General features: G+C 38.3%; 1 protein-coding gene across 13 annotated transcripts in view; it reads left to right on the top strand.

Annotated features, from left to right (window-relative positions):
• The window catches only part of DACH1 (dachshund family transcription factor 1), a 462,168-nt gene that overhangs the window by 92,489 nt on the left and 344,136 nt on the right, over positions 1 to 25,543 (top strand). For 8 of the 13 annotated variants that reach the window (XM_073346406.1, XM_073346421.1, XM_073346413.1 and 5 more), the window contains exon 2: positions 19,998 to 20,132. The exons of the other annotated variants lie outside the window; for them this stretch is intronic. In XM_073346406.1, the coding sequence (XP_073202507.1) occupies positions 19,998 to 20,132 (135 nt within the window). The remainder of the gene's footprint in view (positions 1 to 19,997; positions 20,133 to 25,543) is intronic. 13 annotated transcript variants of the gene reach the window in all.

The following is a 25,543-nucleotide window of genomic DNA, read 5'->3' as shown; positions in this document are numbered from 1 at the left end:
GAGTTCTAGGTGACTTAGAAAATACCATCCCTCTAGTTCTGAGATTCCTTAAAGTGCTGTTAGGTTTTACAGTTTTGAACAATCATTCTCAGCTAGACATTAAGTTTTGGGTTCAAAAATATTTATACAAATCACCTAATAAGCCCATGGTCTGTAGGTCCTTTTTTGGGCTTCTATTCATATTTTATTTCTGGTAGCCTTAACGTTTTGTCTGACTGAGGGCAGTTGGCTGTTTTATTGTGTAACTCCCTTACTTAATGATCTGGGCGGGGGGTGCGGGGAGTCTTTCACTGTTTCTGCTTTTGTCAGTCAGTGACAATGTAATCAATTGCAAGATATTCTCCTTCTTTGCCCCAACTAAAATTGCGGGGGGAGGGGGGAAGAGGTGTAAATAAACTCAATGCCATTTTCTTGCCAGTATGTCTGTTCTGTAATAGAGATAATAAAGGAGTCTTAAGGCCTCAGAAACATACCCACAAACCTAGTCAGCTAAGGTATGTGAGAAGAGATTATTAAATGGAAGGAATAGTGTTCCCCATTCAGATTAGGATGGTATTCAAGCAGTTTTTACTTCTTGGACTGAGAGACACATATTGAGTAGCAGACTTGTCTTTGTATTCCACCTCAAAATACTAGTTTGGATGCTTTTTGCTGCTACAGACGAAGGCTACTTCTGTAGGGTTGCCAACTTTCCAATTTCTTAAAACTGGACATGACAGCACCTTGCCCCCGGCTTGCTCGCTCCCCCCACCCTGCTCGCTCAGGTGAGCTGAAGCAGAGCCTGCCCACAAGATGCAGGTAGGAGTCAGCCCTGACTGAGAAGGGGCTGGTGCGGATTGGTGACCTGGTGCCCCCTGACCCCATGTCCCGGGCCAGGCTGGTGGTGGCATTCGCAGGCATTGATTGTGGGGAGGAAAGGAAGGTCATGTTGTCAGTCTGTCTGGGTGAGCTGGGCCAGGCTGGGGGAAGTGCCCTTCCCTCCCCATGCTGTGCACGAGCTAGAGGCCAGGCTCTGCAATGAGCTGCATGCTCTGAGGTTTAAGGGCACTGCTTCCCCACCCTCCTCGGTCAGGCCAAGCCCCCATCCGAGTGGCACAGGAAGGGAGGCAAAGCGGGAGGTGGTGCTGCAAAGTCACCTCTCCCCTGGGGAGAAGCGGCCACCCCTCATGGGATTCCCAGCTCAGGTTGCAGCTCTGGTGCCAGTCCAGCGTTTCTCAGAACCCCTGGAGCAGCTTTCCACAAAAATGCGGTGTTTCTGCAGCGGGTGGGGTGCAAGGTGGAGAGCCGGGGAGCAGCGAGGAGGGTGGAAAATAGGATGCACAGTCCTGCGGCATGGACTGGCTCACAGCCATACTGCCTCCAGCTCTCTGCAAGTGCCTCACTGGAGTCACATGCGCTGTAGTAGGTGGTGCCTTGGCTCCCTCTGTTCCGGCGCCCCTGCAGGTAGCAACCGGACTTTTGGTGTCCAGTTAGTACTTCTGACCGGACACTGTACAGGTCCCCTTTCAGCCAGAGTCTCTGATTGAAAACCAGACACCTGGCAACCCTATACCTCTGGTCAGAATTTGAAAGAATTCCATTTTTAGTACCTGGATGATAGCCCCTAACTTTTCAGTTCAGATTGTTGAGCAGATCCTGTTTCCTGGACTGGCAGATGAGTGTAGAAACTGGAATTACGTTTGTAAATTTTGTTTCCTCATTTCAGTCCACCAATTCAGAACATCCCATACTAGAAAGGAGAGGGGAAAACTTTTTTGTTTTTCATTTTGGATCAGGTGTTTTTTCCTACTTCTTAACTGAGACTATATCTGTGGTATTTGATATGATTCGTTTTGTTGGTGGTTATGGATAAGGAATGGTTGATTGGAAAGGTGATATTCTAAGATCACAAATTTCATTACGTTTATATTCTTGATTGACTGAGGCTGCCATAGACACCCCTCTCCCTACTATTCTCCTAGGTTAAAAAGTGTTCACCCATTATTCAGGGTGGATATATTGAGAAGCAGAAAACGTATGGGTAAAATTCCAGTTTTTGAAGCCTAGCAGAATGGTAATTTAATAAGATTGCAACATTTTGTGCTATGTGTTATATACAGCAAGGAAGTAGATGAGAGATTGAAGATTTGCTTTTTAGTAGTGTCAAGCTATAAGGAAGTAGCAATGGAATGAAATATGCTTCAGCCAAGAAAGACCCAAGGCTTCACTTTGCTGGCATGTAGGGAACATGCCAAACATATTGCAGTTTCTTCTGTTTTGTCTTACAATTTACATCCTGAATTCAACATTCATGACCCAATGGACAGTTTAAGCAGATGATTGCTATATTTTGCATATGACACTTTTGGAAAAAAATTGGAATAAGCCAACATAGAAGAATTTTTCAGATTCCTTGTTGTGTCCCATGTGTAAATACTCTCCAGATTATGTGGGCCCATCTAAATTCAGGTTAGGAAATAACTGAGGCACCTAAGCTGTGTGGCCATTTGAAAGGTCTGCACCTTGAACTAGCACCAGATATTTAAATCTAGCCCCAGATACAGGTCTAATTCATGATCGAAGGCTGATCATTTTTCATGAGCATTGCAGATCTGGAAACCCCTTTCACAGGCAGATCCATGTAGCAGTTCCAAATTGCAAACAAGAAAGGATTCAAGCTGATTTCCTCTACCCTTGTTATGCATTAACATCCACAAGCTATTGTGAGATCCATGAATATGTGATAAAAACACCTTCAAAATTTTGACCAGAAAAGCTAATCTCCTGCATATGTGCAGGAGTCACCTTTGTGAATGAAATATAATTTGTCATTTTTATTTTTTTTTATAGCAAAGATCCACACTAAATAGTAATAGATTGTAAGGTATTAGATTTCAGTTTTTCAGTGAGTCACCAGCGATAAAATATGGCTGAAGTCAGTAAGCACTGCCTTTATTGGTGAACAAGGGGTAATCTTAGCTCTGCTTCTCTCCTCCTTTGGACTGTACTTGTGGAAAAGACTATAATTTGGAAGGCTGAGGAAACAGTCATGACTTCACACCTTGATTAATAGAATCAGGTTGAACCTCAAGGTGGGGAAATTTTTCTGTTTGTTTTGTTTTTTCTGTTACCTTATTTTGATTTCTATTTATAAGCATTAGCCTTTGAAGAAAACCTTTGCTGATTACCTCTGTTTCTGCTAAGTTGGTCCACCTTTGTTTCTATATAAACTCATGTAACTAAGCGCTCAGTGCAGTTCTAAGTGGATTTGGAGACAAAACTTCCATAGACATTAGTGGAAATATGATTGGGCCCTTAAAGCGTGATATAACATCTTTCAAAATTTGTAAAATAAATTCTTACAAGCCACAGAGCTTATGTTTCAACACTTGCTATTCTTCTTTATGCAGTACTCAAGTAGGACTGTCCAGTAGAGTCCAAGACCGGTTTTAACTAAAAAGTGTGATCAAATATAGCCCCCTGTGATAGTGGTAAATCAGGTGCCAGCTCAGGCTGAGGTATGCCTCTGAGAAATCCAGAGCTGGAATCGGTTTGTGTGTTAGCATTGTTAAGATAGGTATTAGAATGATAAGAAATGTGCTTAGCATTTATACTTTATGGAATGCTTGTGAGTTGCTGCATGCATTAAACTCACTTATAACATCTGTATCCCATATTGTAAGGTAATATTTGAGTGTTTGCATTGTAAGCCTCTGTAACTGTGTAAATCACCAGACAGGAGAGAGACATTACTAGTGTCAAATGCTGATCTCCAACAGAAGGTGTTACGTCCTGCCCAACAAGGAAGGCCCATCGACACCAGACAGACTAGAGTGGAACTTTAAAAAAGACAAAATACTTTATTTACTCTCCTCTTCCTCCCCCATGAAAATGAGTCTTGCAAGTGAATCCTTCCCATCTGCTGAGTTTGAAGCTCAAAGCAGAAGGAGGAAGAAGGAACTGTATCTTTATGTTGCTTGGACTCTTGGGAGGTGGGGGCAAGGATTACTGTGCATAAGCAAAAGATCCCCAGTGCTTAGCCTGGTTAGTCCTAAAGGAAATACAGAGACTGGTAATCGTAGAACCTTCTAATACTTTTTGAAATTTAAGATTAGAACTCATTTGTGTGTATAAATGTTTATGTACTTTTATCTTGTAAATAATTCTCATTTCCTTTTCCGATATAATAAATATTTAGATAGTTTATTTTGGATTGCCTATAAGTGTTGCCTTTGGGGTGAGATCTAAAGCACAATTGATGTGGGGTAAGAGACTAATCATTTGGGACTTGGAGGAACCTGAATATTGCTGTGATCCTTGGTGTAAGTGACCATCTATCACAAAGGTAAGCTTACCTTGGTGGCAAGACATATCAAAGTACCCAAGGGGACTATCTGTGACTCTGTGTTAAGGCTGTCACAGTGCCTGAGGAGTTTACACTTAATAAATGGTTGGTGAAATTCAAGTATTGAAGTCTCAACCAATTTGGGGGTTGTGCCTATTTTCCCTAACATTCTGTCCTGAGTTTGGTACTTAAGACATGCAGTGTCATGTCACTGCAGGGCAGCTTGCACCTCCAATGAGTTTTTTCATGGTCAAATTATAACTTCTTGAAAACACGTTTATCATAAAAATGCTGAAAGTCTTAACAGTTGCATCACAGTGCTGCTGCCCCGCTGTTAACAATGAATATAAAATAGTGCTACAGAACTACTTATAGACTGTGTCATTAAAAAAGGAGAAACAACTTTTCTATTAAAGGTTACCGTTGTTCCCCACAAGAGACTCTGAGAAATACATTAAAGGAAAATAAGTTATTTTGACTTACAGTTCAGATTGTTAAGAACTGGAGGAACAGGTATTTTTCCCTTTTGTACTTATAACCTCTGACATGATGCAATGAAAAAAGATTAGGAAATTAGCTTCAGCTTGCAATGTAAGTACCAAGGCCTGCATTAGGTGCAACTTTTATTCTATAGCTGATTTTGTAACACATAAGAAGGAATGAACAGGTCTTGCTAGGAACTGGCCTCTCTCTATGGACTGTGACAAAGCTCTGTCCTTGCCTCCGTGGGTCTTGCATTTCCTGGTGGATTTCACTAGCCTCAGAAGCTCACTGTGACCCTCCACGTAACCCTTCTTTCTCTAGAGACAAGGGTCACAGTCTACTGAGTCATTTTCATCATAAGCTAGCAAGGGAGGTGAGGAGAAGTTATCCTTCCTTGCACAGTCTCTGTTGTCTCCCAGTCTCAGTGATTAATCAGGGGGCAAAGGTCAGGGGGAGCCTGGACCCACCCTCTACTCCGGGCTCCAGCCCAGGGACCCTAATAGTATCAGCTATGGTAGCTGACCTTTTAGAAACATGACATGTACAATTTCCCTGGGCTACTTCCCCCACAGCAGCCCTCACTTCCTCAAGCTCCACTTCACCCTTACCTCAGGGCCTTCTTCCTTGTACCTGATATGGTGGGTACTACTCAGCCTCTCCAACAGTGCAACTTCCTTCCACAGCTCCTGACATGCACACCCACCTGACTGGCTGGGAGGCTTTTAACTAGTTTCAGCCAGCCCCTGATTGGCTTCAGGTGTCCCAATCAACCTAGCCTTCTCCCTGCCTTCTGGAAAGTTCTTAATTGGCCCCGGGTGTCTTAATTGACCTGGAGCAGCTTCCATTTCACTTAACCTGGTACCAGGGATTTGTGTAGCCTGGAGCTAATATATCTATCTCCCACTACTTTTCTATAGCCAGCTGGCCTTGCCCCGTCACAGGACCTAGAGATCATGATTGCAAAAGAGATGCTCAGTTTTAACAGTTACTTTGACTTTGGACTGACTGAGATCCTTTAGAAACCTGTTTATTTATGTGCAGTTATTTTAAATACAGCCATAGTGATACATATGCTTTTATAATCTTTCAGTTTCTAGAATAATCTACCCTTCAGTGAGAAATCCAGGGGTTGTTAAATTCAATTCAATTTTTGATCCACTTTATCAGCTCATTCTACAGTGGCTGCCAGATTACTTCAGTAAACTAAAGAAAAATGGCTACAGCAGCTATGTATTTATTGTAGAGAAATCCCAGTAGTTGATTGAGAAGATGCTAACTGTAACTAGTAAGAGATTTTTATACCATAATGTTACGTTAGACTTTGAATTTACCTTTTTTCCTGATGGCCCTAGTAAACATACTAATTTAAGTTGGGAATTGATACTATGAATGCTGAATGCCCTTGGAATTGAGGGTATCCAGCAGTTTACAGAACTGGCTCAGAAACTCACAGAATTAAGACATTGTATGTTTTTGTTTTCTTCGTAATATGTTGGATATTTAGTATTAATGTAGGGGAGGTATTTTAAAGAATTATTCTCATTCACTGGTGTGTTTTAAATTGTAATTGAACAGCATATGAAATTGCATGCTAGGAAACATGGCTTGATACCTTTATGGGATGCAGTGATATTTACCCCACTCAGTTCCCAAATATAGGCTAATTTGAAAAACAAGAGTATTAGTTACTGTTCTTATAATTTCATTGTGATTTTATCACTCTAGGGGAGCTGGGAGCAACCCCTATATTTAGGCTAACACTTTCCATTATAAAACATTCTTGGAAACTTTTATTTAAGAAGCACTAACACCTCTGCTATTTCAAGCAAGCCTTTATAATTTGGCAGGGAGAATGCCATGGATCCAGAGGAGTGCCTTTTTTGGGGGGTGGGGGGGGTCCTTTGAAATTTCATTTGGTATGGCTGAGATATAAACTTTTGAAAATTATTTCCCTTCTCTTACTTGTGTTCCCCAGGAAAACTTTGGCAGCTTGCCAACATAATAATTGAATATGATTATTGTAATCTAGGGCAAGGCCCAGGCCCACTTTGTGACCAAAGCATCAGCATCAGCAGCACAGAATGCACAGGGAATCCCATAGGCAGAGAGCCTCTCTTGAAAGTGGGGGAGGGAGGAAAAAGAGAACGGGGTCCATAGGTGCTGGAACTAGGGGTTCTGGAGGTGCTGCCGCACCACATGGCTTGAAGTGGTTTCCACCATATACAGGGTTTACTGTTTGGTTCAATGGCTACCAGTTCTCCCCTCCCCCCCCACACACTATACAAATTGTTCCAGCACCCCAACAAACTCAACATATAGCCCAAGTGGTTGGCACACATGGGAAAGCACTTCCCTCTCTCCTCTATCCTGGGTGAGGCGGAGGGAGGAGAGTTGGGCTGGGCTTCCCCTGGTGATCCCCTGGACATAGCACATGGCCCCAGCCATTCCACTGCCCTATGTTAAGATCGTTGTGCTGCCACCAGCTATTATACTAGGTCAGTAGCTCAAAGAGTGCTGAAGATTCAGGGATCAAAACATGCTGGTGATGCACCACAGGGCAGGAATTTGCTACAGTTGCATTAAAAAAAAATCAAATGACTTTTTTCCCTTTTAAATAAGCCTAGGAAATTACATTAAAACACCCTCCCCACACACAGACACATACATACCACACCCTACATTAAAAAAATATTTAGGTTACAAAGTAAAGCACTTGAAAGTTAGGAAATGTCAGAGTTTAGGTTGCCTATGCAGTCAAAATTCTGTTTTTCTGTGTGTATTAATCAGGATATATCAGATATAAAATTATAATCTTTAATTTTATGATCACATCATATTTTTTCCTGCAGGGTATCTTCCTAATTCAGTGTACAGTATAGATGGAGTTCCGGGAATGAATCAAGCATTTTTAGTGCATCGGATTGTTCGTAGGGTCCCTGTCTCATTTGCTCTACATGTTATAATGTACATAGAAAACCAAGGGAGGAGCTACAAGAAGAGAAAGGAAGGTCTTGTGGTTAAGGCAGGTAAATGACACACACACAAGAACTCAGTTTTATCCCTGCCTCTTTCACAGACCTGTTATGTGATGCTAAGCAACTCACTTAAACCAAAACTTGGGCAGATAGCCACTAATGGCATATTCCTCATTTTCTGAGTGCCCAGCTTGAGACACTTGGGGTCTTATTTGTAGAAGTGGTGAATACTCACTGCAGCAGCTGAAGTTGATGGGAGCGGGAAATGCTCATCTATACAGGCAGTGTGATTTGGAGGAATGTGCACATGGCTGAGAGTCAGGTGATTCTGAATTCTAATCCTGGCTCTGACACTGTTTCATGGTGTGAATTCTGGAAATTCTTTGTCTTAATTTCCCCATCTGTATAATGGCAATAGGAATGCTCTTTTATCTCAGTAGGTAAATCTGTAAGGTTTGTGATGACCATCTTAAGAGATAAGTGATTTATTCTGTTCATTGCATGATCTACAGTGAACAAGATGGGGCTGCTAGATGAATGATGAGTATAAAAAAAGGGCATATTTCTTGAGCATACTTCATCATGTGGTCACATATTTAAAGATCATATCATAATGCAGACACACAAGGGTATGGAATTAAGGTTGCACAATCCTCCTAAAATCTGATATTTCCGGATTTTTCAGCGCTTGACTTTGCACCCTGAATAATCTGTTCACACAGTTTTATTTTTTTTAAATGATGTAATTATATATGGTATGGGTTATGGGAGGTTACCTACTGCCTCAATCCTGCAAACACGTATGCACATGCTTAACTGTATGTATGTATATGAGTATTGACATAAATGAGACTATTCATGTGCATAAAGTTCATGTTTAAGGACAGATGTATATATATTCACTTACACTTAAATCTACTTCACTGCAGCGTGCCATGCACTAAGTGTCCAGGTGGACGCTGCTTATGCGCACAAGAAGGACGGATATACTACTTATTCAAACCTCAATCTTTGCAGAATCAAGGCCTAAATAGTTAGGGGCTTGATCATGTGGGATGCAGGGTTGGAGACTGAGATTACACCTCCCAGGATCGGACCCTATGTTAAGATAGACATGTCTATTTATAGTTAAGTACAAATATATGTATGCACAACTTTTTCATTGGTTTACGCTAAAGATATACGCTAGATGATAATAAAGTAATAAAAGATTGTTTTCACAGCTGTTTGTCTTTGATTACATATTTCTTTGAAGTATTGCAGTAAGACAGACTTTGAACCTGGAAAGAGATCAAATAATGAATTGTTCTGCTTTGTGAAGCTTAAGAAGGGATTTTATTGTTGAAACATATAGTGCAACATATTTTTTTCTTTTAACAGTTAAATAATGGTTGAAAGTACTATGAGATCATTACAGATGGGCTAGATTAAAGGTCTTGGGGCCAAACATTAGGAATTGTGTTACTACTTAAAAAAATAAAGTTTTGTAATTACCAATTATTTGTGTTAGTTTCCTTTTTGAATCAAAATAGAATTTCAAAGAGAAAGTATTTTAAGTCCTTATAATTGTCAACTTAAAGCTAAGTGAGACAGGAAATAATAGATGTTTGATTCCACTGGTAATTCAATTTAAAATATATATCATTCCACCATTGTTAGACTCTTAGATTATATGCTGTGTTAAATATTAGAATTAAAGATGTGAAGCGGTTAATATATATCATCCAGGTTTCTAAAAATAGAAGGATTACACAGTTTAAAATGTGTCCAAGGAGATTTAATTAAAATGTGCAGTGTAAAATTTTAAAGCCTTTTGCACATTTTTATATTACTTTATTTGAAAACTGTATCATGCTACATTAATATCACCTGTTTATTTTAATGTTGAATGAATGAAACAACCAAGTGATACACTTATAAATGAATAAAAGATATGTAACTTGCCATACTTCATTTTTTCTAGGCTACTATGGAATACAAATATCAAGTCTACAACTGCTGTTCAGGTCAACATTTCATCATAATATATTTGGTTATTATAAGTTACATGGGAAGAGTATTTCTTTCTACAATAAATACTTTGAAGTTCATGACCATATATCTTGGATAGACTCAATAACGTCAGGTGTATATATATATATATATTTGAATCCATTAAATACCTATACTTGGTGTATCACTCATCTGAAATTGGTTGTTGAGTTATTTAGAACAAACTTTTGCCTCTGCAAGAGAGAAACATTTCAAACGATAATTTCAATAGAAACATTAGACAAAGGAATATTGTAACTTTAGAGATTTTTATGATGAAGGTGTGTTTAAGAGATGTCACTTTGATATTTTTACATTATGTCCTACATTTGTCAGCTAAAACCAGGATATTGCCTCAATGAGAAAAAGCATGTTCTGCACTTGTCAAAAGGCAGTAAGTAATGATTAAAATAGCAGTGTGAAACGCTGGGAGATTAAAGTGATGCTAATGATAAGTGAGAGAAGAAAAGGGCAAGCTATATTTTAATCCCTGAGAGAATGGTTAATGACTTCTATTGCCTGAGATTAAACTAAACCTGTCTCATCAGCTTTTTCTGCCTGGTGAAAAAAAGCTCTCTGCACTTTAATTTATTAAAGTCTTTTAAGGAAGCACATTGATCCACAGAGGTTAAACTTTAAAAAATTGTGCAAAATACACACTAAAAATGCTTTAACAAAAGTGTGACTTTGTTGCTTTAGGCATGCTCACAGTTTTATAAAAATTTCATTGTCTATGACTTGGTGCATTTAGTTAAGAAATATTAATTACTTAAACTGGAATGTTTTTTTAAAAACAGAACATTTTCATAATGCTGGTGCAGACAAAGTTGCAGGTATATTGTAGAGGATATCAGCAGATATGAATAGATTGTTACATTATTGCATCATCTGTTCAGAATAATACTGTACCAGCACTGTTGATATTCAGGAACCATTTTAAAGAAAACTTTTCAAAATATATGTAGTTCTTGGTGTGATGAAATCGGTACATCTGTTTATACTGAACTGATGTTAATCCATTTCATTTAATTATTTTTGCTATCCTCTCTAGCAGGTCAATATGTTTATAACATTATCTTACAGATTCAATAGCTCGGCTTCTCAATCCCATTTCAGCTTCACCTTTTTAAAAAATGATATAAAATCTTTTGCTTCCTCCAACCAGCATGGCAGGAAGGTGGCAATATGATTGTTAATACCACAGATTTTTTTTACTTGTGTTAAAATGCTTAAAGTCTGAGCTCTTGAAAGGTTGTGGCATAGTTGAGAAAACAAGAAACTCCTGTCAGATTGTCTTGCAAGCTTTTGGCACTTCCATACTATCATGATGTTTGAGCAGTATAGTATATGTAGCTTCAGTTCACAGGTCAGCTTATTAAAACACATTAATGAGCTTCGACTGGGTAAAAAACATGTCCAAGCCAGTATATGTGGACTGGAGAAACCATATTCAAGTTCAAAATCTGTTTGATGCAATTCTAGATATTTACAAAGTGGGATGCTTGGTGTCCTCACTTGCAAGATTCCAATTCCAAGATTGCTTTTCCAGGTTGGTGCTTCTAAACTAGTGCTTGTCTGAGCTCTGGGAATAAATTTGGAAGGTTTGGCCATGCTTGCAGGTGCCCAGAGTGCCATTCTGTATGCTTACCATCCTGGCTTGTGGAAGATGTTTCCAATTTTGAAGCTTGCGTACATTTGTATTTAAATAAAAAGAGAGTCTATTTAGTGTTTGTCTTTTGTGATAGTTGTAATCCAGGTTATTTTTTAAAGCTGTTTTTTAAGCATAACTTGTTCGGTAAGTGAGTTTAAACTTGATTCATGCTTTGATGTTAATGAAACACCAATTTATCAGAAGGCCCTGCAGCCCTAATGAGCAGTTTCTTTAAAAAGAACATTTAATCAAGGTTTATTTTTAACTTGTTTAAACAGATCTAATAGTTTGTGCTGATTTCATTTCAGTATAATAATTGCTAGCAATCCTATTAGTAAGTCGTGGTACATGGAAGTTAACACAAATTCCATTCTAATGAGTGTAGTATAACAGCAAAACCCTTGTAGCTGGGGAAAGGTTCACGTTAGAGTGGAGTGACAGAGGCACTTGGACATTCTGCTGACAGCAGATTATTTTTGTTTTTATACAGATGTCAGGCATGAGTTGTTAGTATTTAAGTGGGTTTTATTATTCTTTAGAGGTTAAGTGTTCATATTGCCTTTTAGAAGATGAAGCTGGACAAAGTTAATTTTTGATGTTAAGAAAATGTTACTAAACCTGTTAGTTCAACTCATTTTTGCACTGTATATTTTGTACATTCTTTAGGATTTTAGCTATAATATGCTGCTGTGGAACAGTAAGGTTATACAATCTTCAAATACAACCTCTGGGGCATGATTGTGTTTTTTATTGTAAAGGATATAAAGTTTTGGGGTAGTCTACTGTAAAAAGCAAAGGAAGTTTCAGTGCTCAATTTATGGTAACAAAAATATCAGAAGAGCAAATGGAATTGTGAAAATGAAGTGTAACTCATTTGTATTAATAGCTTTTTTAGAGTTAGCTTATAACAGCTTTATAAGTCTGTAAAATTATGGGTTGACAATTTGGGGTGAGAACCTGATATGCTGATTTAACCCGACTCTAGGTGTAGTGGCCGAAAACAAACATGCTAAAAACAAAACACAATATAATTTCCTGTCTTGATTTTGAAAAGATCAATATCAAGTCAAGAATTTCAAGTTTGGCTGTAGCAGTCTACATCTGTCAAGTTCAGGTTATAATCTTTTAAACTTTTTATTACTTAGTATGACAATGACATTTAAAATATGGAGAAATTTGAAGATCAATGATAATGGAGTGAACAGCAGAATTTATTTATAATTTTAAGGCTATGCTAAAAGTATTCTAATGCACTGAAGGACATCTGTGAATTATACATTTGTATGTGGGTCTCTGATCAGAATCCCAAAGTATGATGTACTATATATACTTTCGCATGGGACAGAATTTTTTTTTTAGGTTCAGGAAATATATAACTTAGGCTCCAGTTACACAAACTGAAATATTAGAGGCTCTTTGTGGGCGCAGGGGTCACTCAGACAGAACAAATTGCAGGACCAGGGTCTTTTGTGAAATGAAATCCACAGTGGTGGCATCATTATTTTATTTTGGAGATAATAGTTTTGAATGGTACATGATACTTTACCAATATATCAATGTTGGTGTTACCAACTGTAAAATAATTGTAATACTACTTACCTGTCTGCAACTTTGTGTTCTGCATCACCTTCCTTCCTTCCCAGCCTCCAGGAGAAATAGCTTGATTAGGTTATAATTTTTTGTGTGTGTGTGTGTGTGTGTGCGCGTGTGTGTGTTTGGTATAGAAGTACCTCAAATGTGTATTATGGATATTCCCAGCTTAATGTTTGTAAAGCATGACAAAAAGTGTAATGTAACTGCTCTGTGGTGGTGGCCATAAGGGTCAGTGATCTACCTAGAGAAGGTTCTTTCACAAACAGATATTTTCTTGCTGTGTGTAAAGGGGGTTGAAGCTGAGCCCCTCACCCTACCCAAATCCCTTTCTATATGGTCTGGGTTTGCCCATTGGAGACTACACTTGGATTTGTGAGAGGAGGAGTAGGTGGAATAGCGATGGTTGCACGTATCATTCCCTGCTGGTAACACAATCCCATGTTGTACTACTTCTTCAGTACAACCTCTGTGAGGCCACTATGGCTGGGGGAGGGAGAGTTGGAGTTCTTGTTCGTGCAGTTCCAGCAGTGCTGCACGGCTAGGGAACCAGTGCTAGTGGGACCTAGGTTTGCCAACTCTGACTGAAGCTATTCCGGGAGACTTTTTTCTCAACATGACATAATGTCATTTTCTTAAAATACCCTATTAAAATCTCCTGGATTGCTTTCAGTAATCACCAGGAGATTGATGCTGATTCTGGGAGACTCCAGGCCAATCCTGGAGGGTTGGCAACCTTACCGGGACCTCTATGCAGATTGTCCTGGCTTTGAGTGGATTCCCCTGGGCCCATGACCCTTTTCCTCAGGGAGAAGGGTTTGCCAACCCTGTCCCTACACTGGAATATTATAGGATGATCTCAGCAAGGAATTTCTCACAGAGGCTTCCTAACACCTTCCACTGCTTTTCTCATGGAAGGGGATGAGTAACAACAACAGCCTCTGATGTTTGTTTGGATATTTGCCACCTTTCATGCAGTAATGGGGCATTTTCACTTTTTGTTAACATATAAAATAAGTACAAACAGGGCACAAGTATAATTAAATCTTACAGGAATAAAAGATTGTGATTTTTGTTCACTACAAAACATGGCTTTTTTTAAAGATTATTTTTGACCAATTTATAAAGGCCTATATAGAAGACCATATGAATCAAAGTATATCATTAGTTCAAAGACTGATGCAGAGACCCTATTATTTGCGTTAAACTTTGAAACTAAAGAGTATTGCAGAATATCTTGAAATACGTTTATTCATTGGTGTATAGAAATATGTATAAGTATGTTTAATTCTGTGCACACTGAGGTGAGAATACAACTAGCTATCTTTTTGTCTACAGAATTTTTAATGCACTATTTTTTAAAAATGTTGATTCACATTGAATATGCTTTTCTAAGAAAACTCTGTAGACTTCTTTAAATACCAGAAGGGAAGAGTGGGAGGAAAAGCAAAATAATTTTGGAACTCATCTGTTCATTGACAAATGTATGCTCTAATGAATCATGTCATTTGGCTCAAGTCCCTTTTTCTGTCTTACTAAAAACAAACTCATACTATTTGTACTTAATGCTGATATGCCCTGCACTCTGAATACTAAGCTGGTGTGTATTTACAAATGTGAAAGAACCTGTGGTCCTTTTTATGCATCAGGTCGTCATAGAAACTAATAAACTTTTATTCCTGTGTCAGGGTAAAATAGTGTAACCCCGATGTAAATTGCAGTTCAGGAATTACAGTGATGAAACAGTGGAGAAAAAGAGAGCCTCAGAATCTTCAGAAATCCAGTAGGACATTATGCAATGCAAAATATTGCAGTGTTAAATGCTTGAGTAGATCATTTAAAACAAAACAAAAAGCCCTACGAATTTCTGAGCAGTATTGAGAATGCTTGATAGACTGACAAAACAATATATTGTTCTACAGGAATTTTGTTTGTGCATGTATGTGAAGATGTGTATGTCTGTATTGTGTATGTGTGTGTGTACATACAAGTCCATCTAATGAAAATAACAAGAAATGGTGTATTGTGTATATATGTGAAATGTACCATAGTTCTTATGGCTGGAAAAAGTTTTTAAACATACTGTATGACCCTCAACCTTTCAGATTAATGTAGCTGATTTTGCTCCAGCTTGTTTCTTTATTTGGTAGTTACTTTTCTTTTATAAACTACCTGAAATATGAATACAGTAATATTTTAACTACGAGGGAGATAGTTTGACTAGCTTAAGTGCCAAAGTAATGTGATTACAACATGATTTATTAGAAGTCATTAAAATGATTTATTAAAGGAAAATATTGTGCTACTGAAGTTATTTTTTTTCTCTGTTGAAGACGGGATTATGGTGTTTTCGTTTTTCCTGGCAGAGGAAAATAATCTGTAAAATTCAGGAAAGCATTTCTCTGTATGGGTACTGGCATTTTAATACATGGTATTAGCCAGATTGTGACTAGAAAGAGGTGGACAGAAGCTTTTTTTCTTACCCCACTATCTCCTCATTTGCCTTTGTGCCCCTCAACAGGATGACATCATCATTGCAGTCCTTGAGTTCAAGGACTATATGGATCTTGCTGCAGCATCATTGCTACACTATCTTTCTCAAAGAGGGAGGGGAAAGAGAAGGGCAAGCCCATGGCAGAGTTGGTGCAGGCTGCACCCTTTAAATGGGTGGAAGAGTGCCTGTTCTATCATGCCTCTCCAAGTGAAGAGTGTGGCCTTAAAACAAAAATATGACTCATAATATTGTACTCAAGAAAACTAGAGAAAAAGCTTTTCAATCATGATCCAGTTTTCCTGTCGTGAATTCCTTTGGTCAATATTATTCTGTAAACAGGAATTGTGACAAAATTGAAGAATTTCTTGCAATATGGGAATAGTTTCTCTTGTTTTCCAAGGAAAAGGGAGAAGTGCAATTGGGAGTATGAGAGATGATACGTGTTGGGGAAAGAGGAGTGATGGTGTTTTGTATCGGCCCAGGACTGTTTCTGCAAAGTTAGTACTTTGATTTTCGCTGCTGGACCATAGTTACTTGTTCTTAAGCATAGTTTTGCCTAATTGTTTTAAAAGAGACTTTTTCTTGAAAAATGAAACAAAATGGGATACGTTTGTAGAGGACAAATAATTTCTCTGGAAAGTATATATTACTATGAGGTGGGTGATATGTATGGGCCTAATTCTGCACACACTGGACTCACTGCGAATCTCACATTGACTTCAGTAGAAACAGGATCTAGCACAATAAGGAGGAATATATTAAACAGTGGAGGGGTACATATGCCACAAAAGAGTAATGTATCTTTTTCTGAAGACATGGTGGAAAGAAGACATGGTAACGCAAAGAAACATTTAAGAGACAAATTGGCCAGATCTGCTGAAACTTTATCAACATAAGTACTATATCAAGTAATATCTAAGGGCAGTTAGCACTTCCAAGCTAAATCTTGTCAAGGGAGCTTGCTTGTAATCATCTCCACCTATCCATAGATGAAGAATCTGATCAACAAGTCCCATACCAGAGAGTTGCGAGAGCACATTGCCTATGTATAAGGATACAAAAATCACCCTTCTCTTGCACAAAGTATCTGGGCCCTACTGTAACCAAGTCTCTGCTAGCCCAGATAACTGACTTTTTTTCTAATCCATCTTCTAGGAACAGCCGATTTGGAACCCCTCTTCCTTTTAGCTTAAACTTAAGAACATTTCGCTAACTCTCTACCCACTTGATACAAGCCTAGAATTTGAGGCCCATGCATATCCCAAAGGAACAACCCAAGGAAGCTTTTGTGATGATATGAGCTTAGAGACTCAGTGTTATCCTACTCCAGCCTGCTACAGGCATACTCCAAGACTCCATGTTCTGTCAAGAAAGAGAAATAAAGATGAAGATGAATTCAACTAGGAATGCCAGTATATTGGTAGAGGAGGTGGTGATGGGTGAGAGGAGAGAGAGAGACTTTCTTACTACAACTCGGGCATTAGCTTGACCACTGGGAAGACCTGCATGACCAGCCACCATGACAACCCGCAAATGAGCAGTAGCTTGAGACATCTCAACTCCATCCTTTTCCCCCTCTCTTGTCAGTCATAAAAATTAACTAGCCAACGTGGAGGCTGGCATTAATTTTTGTGTTGATTAGAGGACAGAAAAGACCCCAGTGTCCCTTGCTGTGCCATTTCCCTCTCACCAAGCTAAGTGGATCTACGAATATGTCACAGCCCTTGATCTCTTTCCTGCCACCTAGCTCAACGCAGGTGCAGGTACCTGGCAGAGTTCAATTACGAAGATGTCCACAGGAAACTGGTACATTCTGTAATTTGTGCTATTATCAAATGAAGTGCTAGTAAAGAAACCCTTTATAAATATTGTTATTAACACAGTTTGATATAGGGAATGAGCACTCTAAGTATGATGTTGAATCTTCCCACAAGGCCATTTTACATAATTTATTAACAAGATTGTCTTACTTCCTGATTTAAAAGATTTGTAACTATAAGCTCCTGTGTTTTCCCTGAACAAGTCACACAACACGTGCAGTAGGCAAAGTGTTAAAGGACTAGGAAAATATTATTTCATCACTCCTGTTCCATTAGAATTCACTTGGGTGGCTGAGAAAATGGTTTATGGATTAGACAGAGAAGAACAAGCTAAAACATTTCATACCTTCATCTCTGATAAATTCCCCAAACTCATTCTTCGCATCTGAGCCATAAATAACAACCATACTTTTTGCTAAAAAGAGCTTTTTTCCTATACCAGGTCTTTTGTCTTGGAGATGAATGCTATAATAAATTTGAAGTCTTAGGGGGGGGCATTGTTTGAACTATAACATTATGGTTTTCAACTGTTGCTTCTATTATGAGGAGGATAAAAAGCAACTATGAAGCTTGATCTCTGTCATAGAAATGGATTAATATTTCAGCCTTCAGCTTGGGTCAAGTGTGTGATTTTTCCCAAAAGTAACTTAGCAATTAATTATTATTATGTTTGCATTTACTGTATTTCTCCCTTAGCACCTTTTAACCTCACCCCAAATGCAGTAGTAACTTTAATTGTACATAAATGAATTTTTAAATTTCCCAGATTGTTCTGCGGAGTAACTAATGTAGGAAAGTCTCAGAATAAAACATTATTAGAAATTGAGGATTAATTCACTGAGTGAGCTACTCTTTCCTTATAATTGGATAATGTTTGTTTTAAAATTAAGATTAGGCTTAATGACTTCAGTAGTATTGCTTGGAGGACAAATGCAAACACCTTGAATGGTTGCATTAATAAACAAACTATTGGCATTAAAATTGCTGTGCCCATAAGCTTTAGTTTTCCTAAAGAATAATGTTTCAGTTGAGTAATGAAGACAGTTAATATAAAGGGTCTGAAGGAAGGGATAGTGTGGAAAAAATATACTGTGCCCTTCACTTTATACCTAGTTGTGTTCTCCTCACATAGGCAAAGCTTATGGAGAGTCCAGCATTGAACACCCCTAGAAGGAGCATCTCTAGATGAGTTAAAGGCATGACAAAAGTCCCTAGTTGCCTGCCTTGTTTACTAGCCAGCACCCACAAGACCAGTGCTGAGGGAGCACAAACTTTAACTTTAATAAAGGTGTACTGAGGGCTGCTGATAAGAGTTCTCTTCTCAGCACCCCAGAGGCACTATGGCTACACCTTCCTGACACACAAATCTAGCTATTGCCATCTAGGTGGTGGGCTTATTTTATTTTATTTCTTTTACCACTCCCCTTACGGGTGTGTAGCCCTAAGGGCCTGCTGTTACATGGTGCTTAGTACCTCCTTAATCTTGCTGAGCTTGCTGAATTCCCATGAAGCTGAGATACTCAGCAGTTTGTAGGGTCAGTCCCTAAGAATCTCAAGCTCTAATGAAAGAATAAAGATGTAAAGTTTGGACCTAGAGTGTGGGGAAAAATGGAAGATGCTACCATATAATTTAACATTTTAGGACGTATATTTTTTAAAAGCACGATCATTTCAATTGCTGTTTCCAAGACCCCAAACCTCAATCCCCTTTACCAGCTGAACTGAATTGATTATCTGCATCTCCGCTTACCTATTTACCCAGTGCTGAAGTCGTTATTTAGCACCCTTCCTGTATGTGCGTGAATAAGGACTTCAGGATTAGCCCTTTGTATGAAAGAGCATATCTATGGATCTGTTTAATTTTATTTATATTTTCAAAATGGTTTACATCAATAAAATGTGGTATCCTCAGACATCAACTCACCTTACAGTGAACAAAGAATTGAGTTTTGGCATACAATAATACAAAACAACACACAAACTTTATTTTTAGGCAGACAATCACTGTGCATTAGAATAAGGGGAACAATGCAGCTAATAGCTGAAGAATGTTATAATAAAATATTTTAATACAAATTATTAGAGTCAAAAAAGAAGCATCTCTGTTCCTCTGGGAAGAAGTGAAATGTCATATGTTTTGTTTAGCACACTAAAATGTTTAAGAGCATTCTGATAACAAAGCAAATATAACATTTCAAAAAGTTTCAAGTTTTGTAAATTGTAAGAGATTTTAAAACTATTCAACCCCAAACCCCAAGAATTTCTTTCTGTCTCCTTCACTCAATATTTATAATTACATAAGGTTTTTGAACTTCTTCCTGCATATCTAATTCTTGGTAACTAGCCAGTTTTGTATGTTACTAATAAGTCAGTTGATGTAGTTTTACTCTTTTTTTTATGTATTAGAATGAAACTGGTGATCTAAGTTGCTGGCTCCATCTAAAAGTAATAAAATGGATTTTTGTATATAAACTACAGTTGTCTGGAAATGAGTGAACACATTTCAAATATGACCACTACAAATATGAAGTTGTCTTCCAGTATAATGAGCTTTGAAAGTGAAAGAAATTTATTGTAAAATCTGATTTGATTCAGTCTTCTCTGTTACTAAACCTCCCTTTCTCCTTAGACCAGGGATTGGCAACCTTTGGCACGCGCGGGCAAAGAGATGTGCTGGCTGCTGCTTCCCGCAGCCCCCATTGGCCTGCAACAGCGAACTACGGCCAGTGGGAGCTGCAATCGGCCGAACCTGCAGACACTGCAGGTAAACAAACCGTCCCGGCCCGCCTGCAAATTTCTCTGATGGGCCGCGTGCCAAAGGTTGCTGATCCCTGCTCTAATCCATCCCTATTAATTTATTTTCACTGAAATAAGGGGTTTCAAACTGGGAAGGCATATTTTGCTTATTTGTATTTGGCACATGTGCCCTTTTAGCTCAAAACAAACACCCCCGCCCCACACACACACACAGATGAAGCTATAGCTGTAGCTAATGAAAGCTTATGCTCAAATAAATTGGTTAGTCTCTAAGGTGCCACTCCTTTTCTTTTTGCGAATACAGACTAACACGGCTGTTATTCTGAATTCTTCTCAGTGTTATACATGTTGTGAGCAGAAAGTTATCTTGACTTATATGTTGGCAAACTGATGTTTTGATTCAATAAAAATGCTATTTTTATTTGAAAGACCTGAATGGTATTTAAACAGCATGCCAGAGGGGAAAGTTCTTAAGCATGTACCATAAACCATAGACATTATACTTTTTCCCCGAAAGTGGAGGAGTAGTTACGGTATTGTGCCATTGTGAGCTCTCTAATGTAGCTGCTCTAAGCTTCTGTGAACTCTCTCCTGTTGGCTTAAATACTCCAGCCCCTGCGAGTGGCAGAAGAAGCTCCCCTGCAGACATAGCAGCGTCCACATCAGGACTCATGTTAGTGTAACATATGCTGCTCAGGGAGATGGGTTAGTCACACCCTTGAGTGACATAAGTTATTCTGACCTAAGCTGTGGCGTAGACATAACCTCAATATCTACATTTAACATCTTTGCAACTTAAGACCTGAGCCTGTGAGGCTCTGAGCATCCTCAGGTGCCATTAACTGCAGTGAGAGTTGAGGACACACTGCACCACACAGAACCAGACTATTAATTTGAAATATTTTTAGACAGAGTGTAAGTTGGTGTATTTTTTTAGTTTCTTCTCTTCTGTCACTAGAACCACATGCTCCTTAGGAGATGCTAATAACAGCACACACGTAAAGTGGGGATTAAAAAGTGAGCAATAATTTGGACGGAATGAAAAAATACATTGGGTAACATAGAGACAGTATAGGTGTACTGGTGTTTGTCCCAGGATATTAGAGAGACAAGGTAGGTGAGGTAATATCTTTTATTGGAGCAACTTCTGTTGGTGAGAGAGACTGTGTGGCTTGAAAGCTTATCTCTCTGACCAATGGAAGTTGATCCAATGAAAGATATTACTTCACCCAACTTGTCTCTCTAATAGAGACAGTACAGCATTTAATGAAATACTCATGGTTAATGGTTTCAGTGCTATGTCTCTTGTATTGAACCCCCATCAACTGGCATCTGAGTGGCAGTGCATTTTGGAAATGGATAGCTACTAACTGAAGGTGAACATTAGTGCTTTGTATGGTCAAGTCTCTGTAGAACCCTCAAGTTCTGCATTAAAGGCTTAAATTGGTGTAGGGCTTTGTGTGGGCCCCCTCTATGAACAGGTTAATTTCATTCCATTTGTTTATGACAGGAGTTAAAGAGTGACTGTGAAAGATGTCTTCGTACAAATGGCACCTTCTGTCTCACTGATCTGCTGTCATTAATATCTGCAAATTTTAGGAACAAAATTATGTTTTTTTCCATACTCTACTCCTTTTAACACTGCAGAGCCAATGCAGCTAAGAGACAGTGAGCTGAAAATTCTGTTTCACCTTGCTCATCATCAACAGTCTTCCTTATTAAATTCCAATCAGTTGCACCCACACAAACCCATTGAAAATAACAGTATTGCATTGGTGAAATAGAGTGAAAGACAATGAGCTCCTTATTCAACTAGGCACTCAAGCTGATGCATAAATTTAAGCATGTGAGTAAACCCATGGAATTGAATGAGACCACCTGTATCCTTAAAGTGAGGCATATGCTTTGCCTTGCTGAAATGGGGCCTAGGGTTAGCAGTGAATTTAGGCCTAATTTGGCCTGTAGAATCTGATTACTAGTGATAATGCATGAAGTGGCAAAAATCTTGTTTGAGTCTTTTTGTTAGGCTGAATTTGCAGGACTGGTAGGGTTTGTTTTGTTTTTGTAATCATTTGTCAACTGTGCACATAGGATGTTGAAATCATTGAGAGACCGTGAACCCACAAACCTCAAAAAAGCATTTCAGAGGTATTTTCAGAACACCTTTTAAGATTTTTGAAATAGGGGCACTTTGGGATGAGACATGGAATTAAAGAAATTGCTCAATGGGCCTTCACTCTTGGGATTTAGATTCTGTGTCATGGCCTAAAAAATAAAGATCTCATTGAAGTCTGTCTGCTACTGGAGGGAGAACTGAAATCATGTACTGGAATTCCATTTGTCCATCTTTGGCCTTTATAAAGGTGCCTATCACCTTGGTTTCTGATATCCAAAAAAAATATGAAGCATAAAGGTCCAACAGCAAATGTTGTTTTCTCTCTTTCTTCCAGGGGTTTATGAATTTATATATTCTAGTATTTATTTTTTTCAGATTTTCAGCATCATTAAGGCTGTATTGAAAAGCTGATACTACTGAAGGGCCTGATCTTGAATGGAGCTGAGAGCCTCCAGAGAGGCACTGGATGCCCTCATTGATTTTAGTGTAACCAAGTGAGAATATTTAGCATCTCTCAGGAGCTGCTCAACACCTTGCAGGACTAGGACCTATAGTAGCAAGAACAATAATCAATAGTTAAAGGTGAGTGGCTTTTTGATGAGCAAATATATTTGGAAAGACATAAAGGTCGAAGTAAGCAATAAAAACATCAGTAAATCTGTTAGGACCCATTTTTTTAAAAAAACATTATTCGTAGACAGGGCTGTGTTCTTTCCTTTGATGATGGTAACAAGTTCTGTGACATTGCCACTTTGAGTTCTTGCTTCATTAGATTGGGTGACTGTTTATTTGAAATTGTAATGAAATATTTACTTTATAGAGCTATAAGGATTAGCTGTGATAATTGAGTGAGGCTGATCTAGAGCTTTCAGTGTAATAGGGCCCCCTTGTTTGAATACAGAGTTCAGTGAGAATGAACGAGCAAGTGAGTGTGTTTCTGCCTGTCACTTTCTCTCTACATGTTGCTTTTTCTTCTGGAGATAAGTGGGCCTAATGCTGAACAAATACTGGAAATCAGAAGCCACTGAGAATCATTCGCTTCTCGCTTTCCCATGGCAGCGTGATAGACGCTCCATCAAAGAGCCCCCCTCCTCTCAGCAAAGCAACAATTTTGTCACCATGAGCAAATCCAATTGAAAAGTCCCTTGGACTGAGAGGAGAACTCCAGTTGTCAGAATCAGCAAACAGAATGAAAAGAACTAAGAGGAGTAAATTGGCACCTGGTGCAGCCATGGCTGCTTGTGATAGGCTGCTGCATTGTGTTGGATAGACATTCAGCCATTTTCAGATATAATGGCAGAAATTAATGCAAATGAGTGAATGGAATGAAATGTATTTTAATGCAGATTTGAGGGACTCTTGCAAACTGCTTGATAACAAGTTGCTGTAAGAAAAAGCCTACATTGTGAAGACTCATTTTTTCCCCATTTCTTCTCACTAGTGGCTCATAAGGGCCCTTTGTTCTCTAAGTAAACTCTTTCTAAACTATTGACATTGCTCATTTATGTGAATTTCAGATTTTTTTTTTTCCTGACAAAGTAGCCTTGGGTGATCTGGGAAAACGTTAATTGCAAAAGGACAAGGAAACTGGCTGAAACAAGAAATGCAATCATTAAGTGTAATGTTGCAGTTGTCCATGCCTCATTATAACATGCATACAAGGCAATAAAATGCATGTTTCACAAACAAATCTTTTAACAAGTATAGTTCAAGAGCCTCCAGCTGTCCAGCTTTACATCTATCTTTTTGTTTTTCATTCATTATAGCAAATAAACCTTAGATACCATGAACAGTCCTTCATAATTATTTTAGAATTCTATAGATTTCAGCGAAATCAAGTTTCCTGCATTCAGAAATCATTATTTATGCTTTTAGCCATTTCTCTGCTACCCAGCAAAAGGGTTTATCATTATTTTGCTCTATTTAAAGAGCAGTTGTCACTAGCAAACAACTAAAAACAAAACAAAACTTGCTTCAGATCTTTGCAGCAGTTTAATATGGTCAGTGTTGTATTTTCAATAGCTGATTACATGTTCAATAGTCTTTCTGTATAAAAGTATTAAAAACGTTGCTACATTTTGAAGCGATGAATCCTTTAAATTCATGGGTTTTTACCTTAATTTGCATGAACTATGTTTCATTGGAATAAAAACCACTGTGGCTAAGTTAATTTATTAAAAAAAAAAAAGACAAAAAATGAACAGGTAAATAATCAGATGAAAAGGTCATCCAGTGTAAGTACAGCTAGGAACCATTGAACTATCAGATCCAAGAATAAAACAGCCAGAAAGAAAAAAGGTAACAGATTCAGCATTGTCCAGAAGTTCCAGACCAGTGATTAATGTGTAAGATAATGGACTTGGGAAATGAGTAAACACTCCCGTGCTCCCTGCTTTGTGCTTGAATGACTTGATGACAAGGGCAGAGCAAGGTGAGAATTTAAACAGGACTACAGGGAAAAGAGACAAAGACTAGGAACAACATAATGTGAGTGGGAGTTTGCTATTCAGTGTTTATAGAAGTGTACAGAATAACTTTCTCAAAATAGGTTTTAAAATTGATTAAATTAAACTTTTAGCATTAGAAATGTACATTGACTAATAAAAATGCTTAAATTATTTTTCAGGCTAAAACCAAAGTCTCAAACAAGTCACTAGTAAACTATTTCTCACAAACATAATCATATGATTCCTGTTGATTGTGCTTGTTTGGTGCCTTACACCTTAGCAGAAGAGATCACTTTAGTAAGAGGCACATCTAATTTTTATTAAACTAAATTGGCTTTGGGTTAATTTTTACACATATAGGAAGCCAAGAAAAATGTTTCATTTGGTCCGTTTTCCTCCGTCTTCTATACTTTGCTGCAGACATGATGACATAGTTTTTTTCATTTGAAAATATTTTTACCTGATACTGATGATATTACATGTTTGAGGTTAAAGAGAAAGGAAAAATAGCTCCAAATGCTGTTGCTCCTAGATTTTCAAAGAAGGATCATTCAGACATTTTGTCTTTTGTCCCAGCTTATTTTAATTTGTATACACAGGTATTTCCATTGGTCTGTTTTCAACAGTATCAGTCCCTCATAACATTTTAACTTTGTCAATTTTCTGCTCAATATTTCATTGAAAAAAATGATCCCTAAGCAGTTTTCAATTCAATCTGCCTGAACGCACAGACATTTGGTATTTATGCATTTTGGGCCAGATCCTTAGTTGGTAAAATCATAGCTCTTGTGAGGAGCTATGACAGCACACTATACCAGTTGAGGCTCTGCTGTTGTATATTTGTTAATCTCTAAA

Source organism: Lepidochelys kempii, chromosome 1, assembly GCF_965140265.1.
Source record: "Lepidochelys kempii isolate rLepKem1 chromosome 1, rLepKem1.hap2, whole genome shotgun sequence".
In the NCBI taxonomy this organism is placed as follows: Eukaryota; Metazoa; Chordata; order Testudines; family Cheloniidae; genus Lepidochelys; species Lepidochelys kempii.
This window is presented reverse-complemented; position numbering and strand designations above follow the sequence as displayed.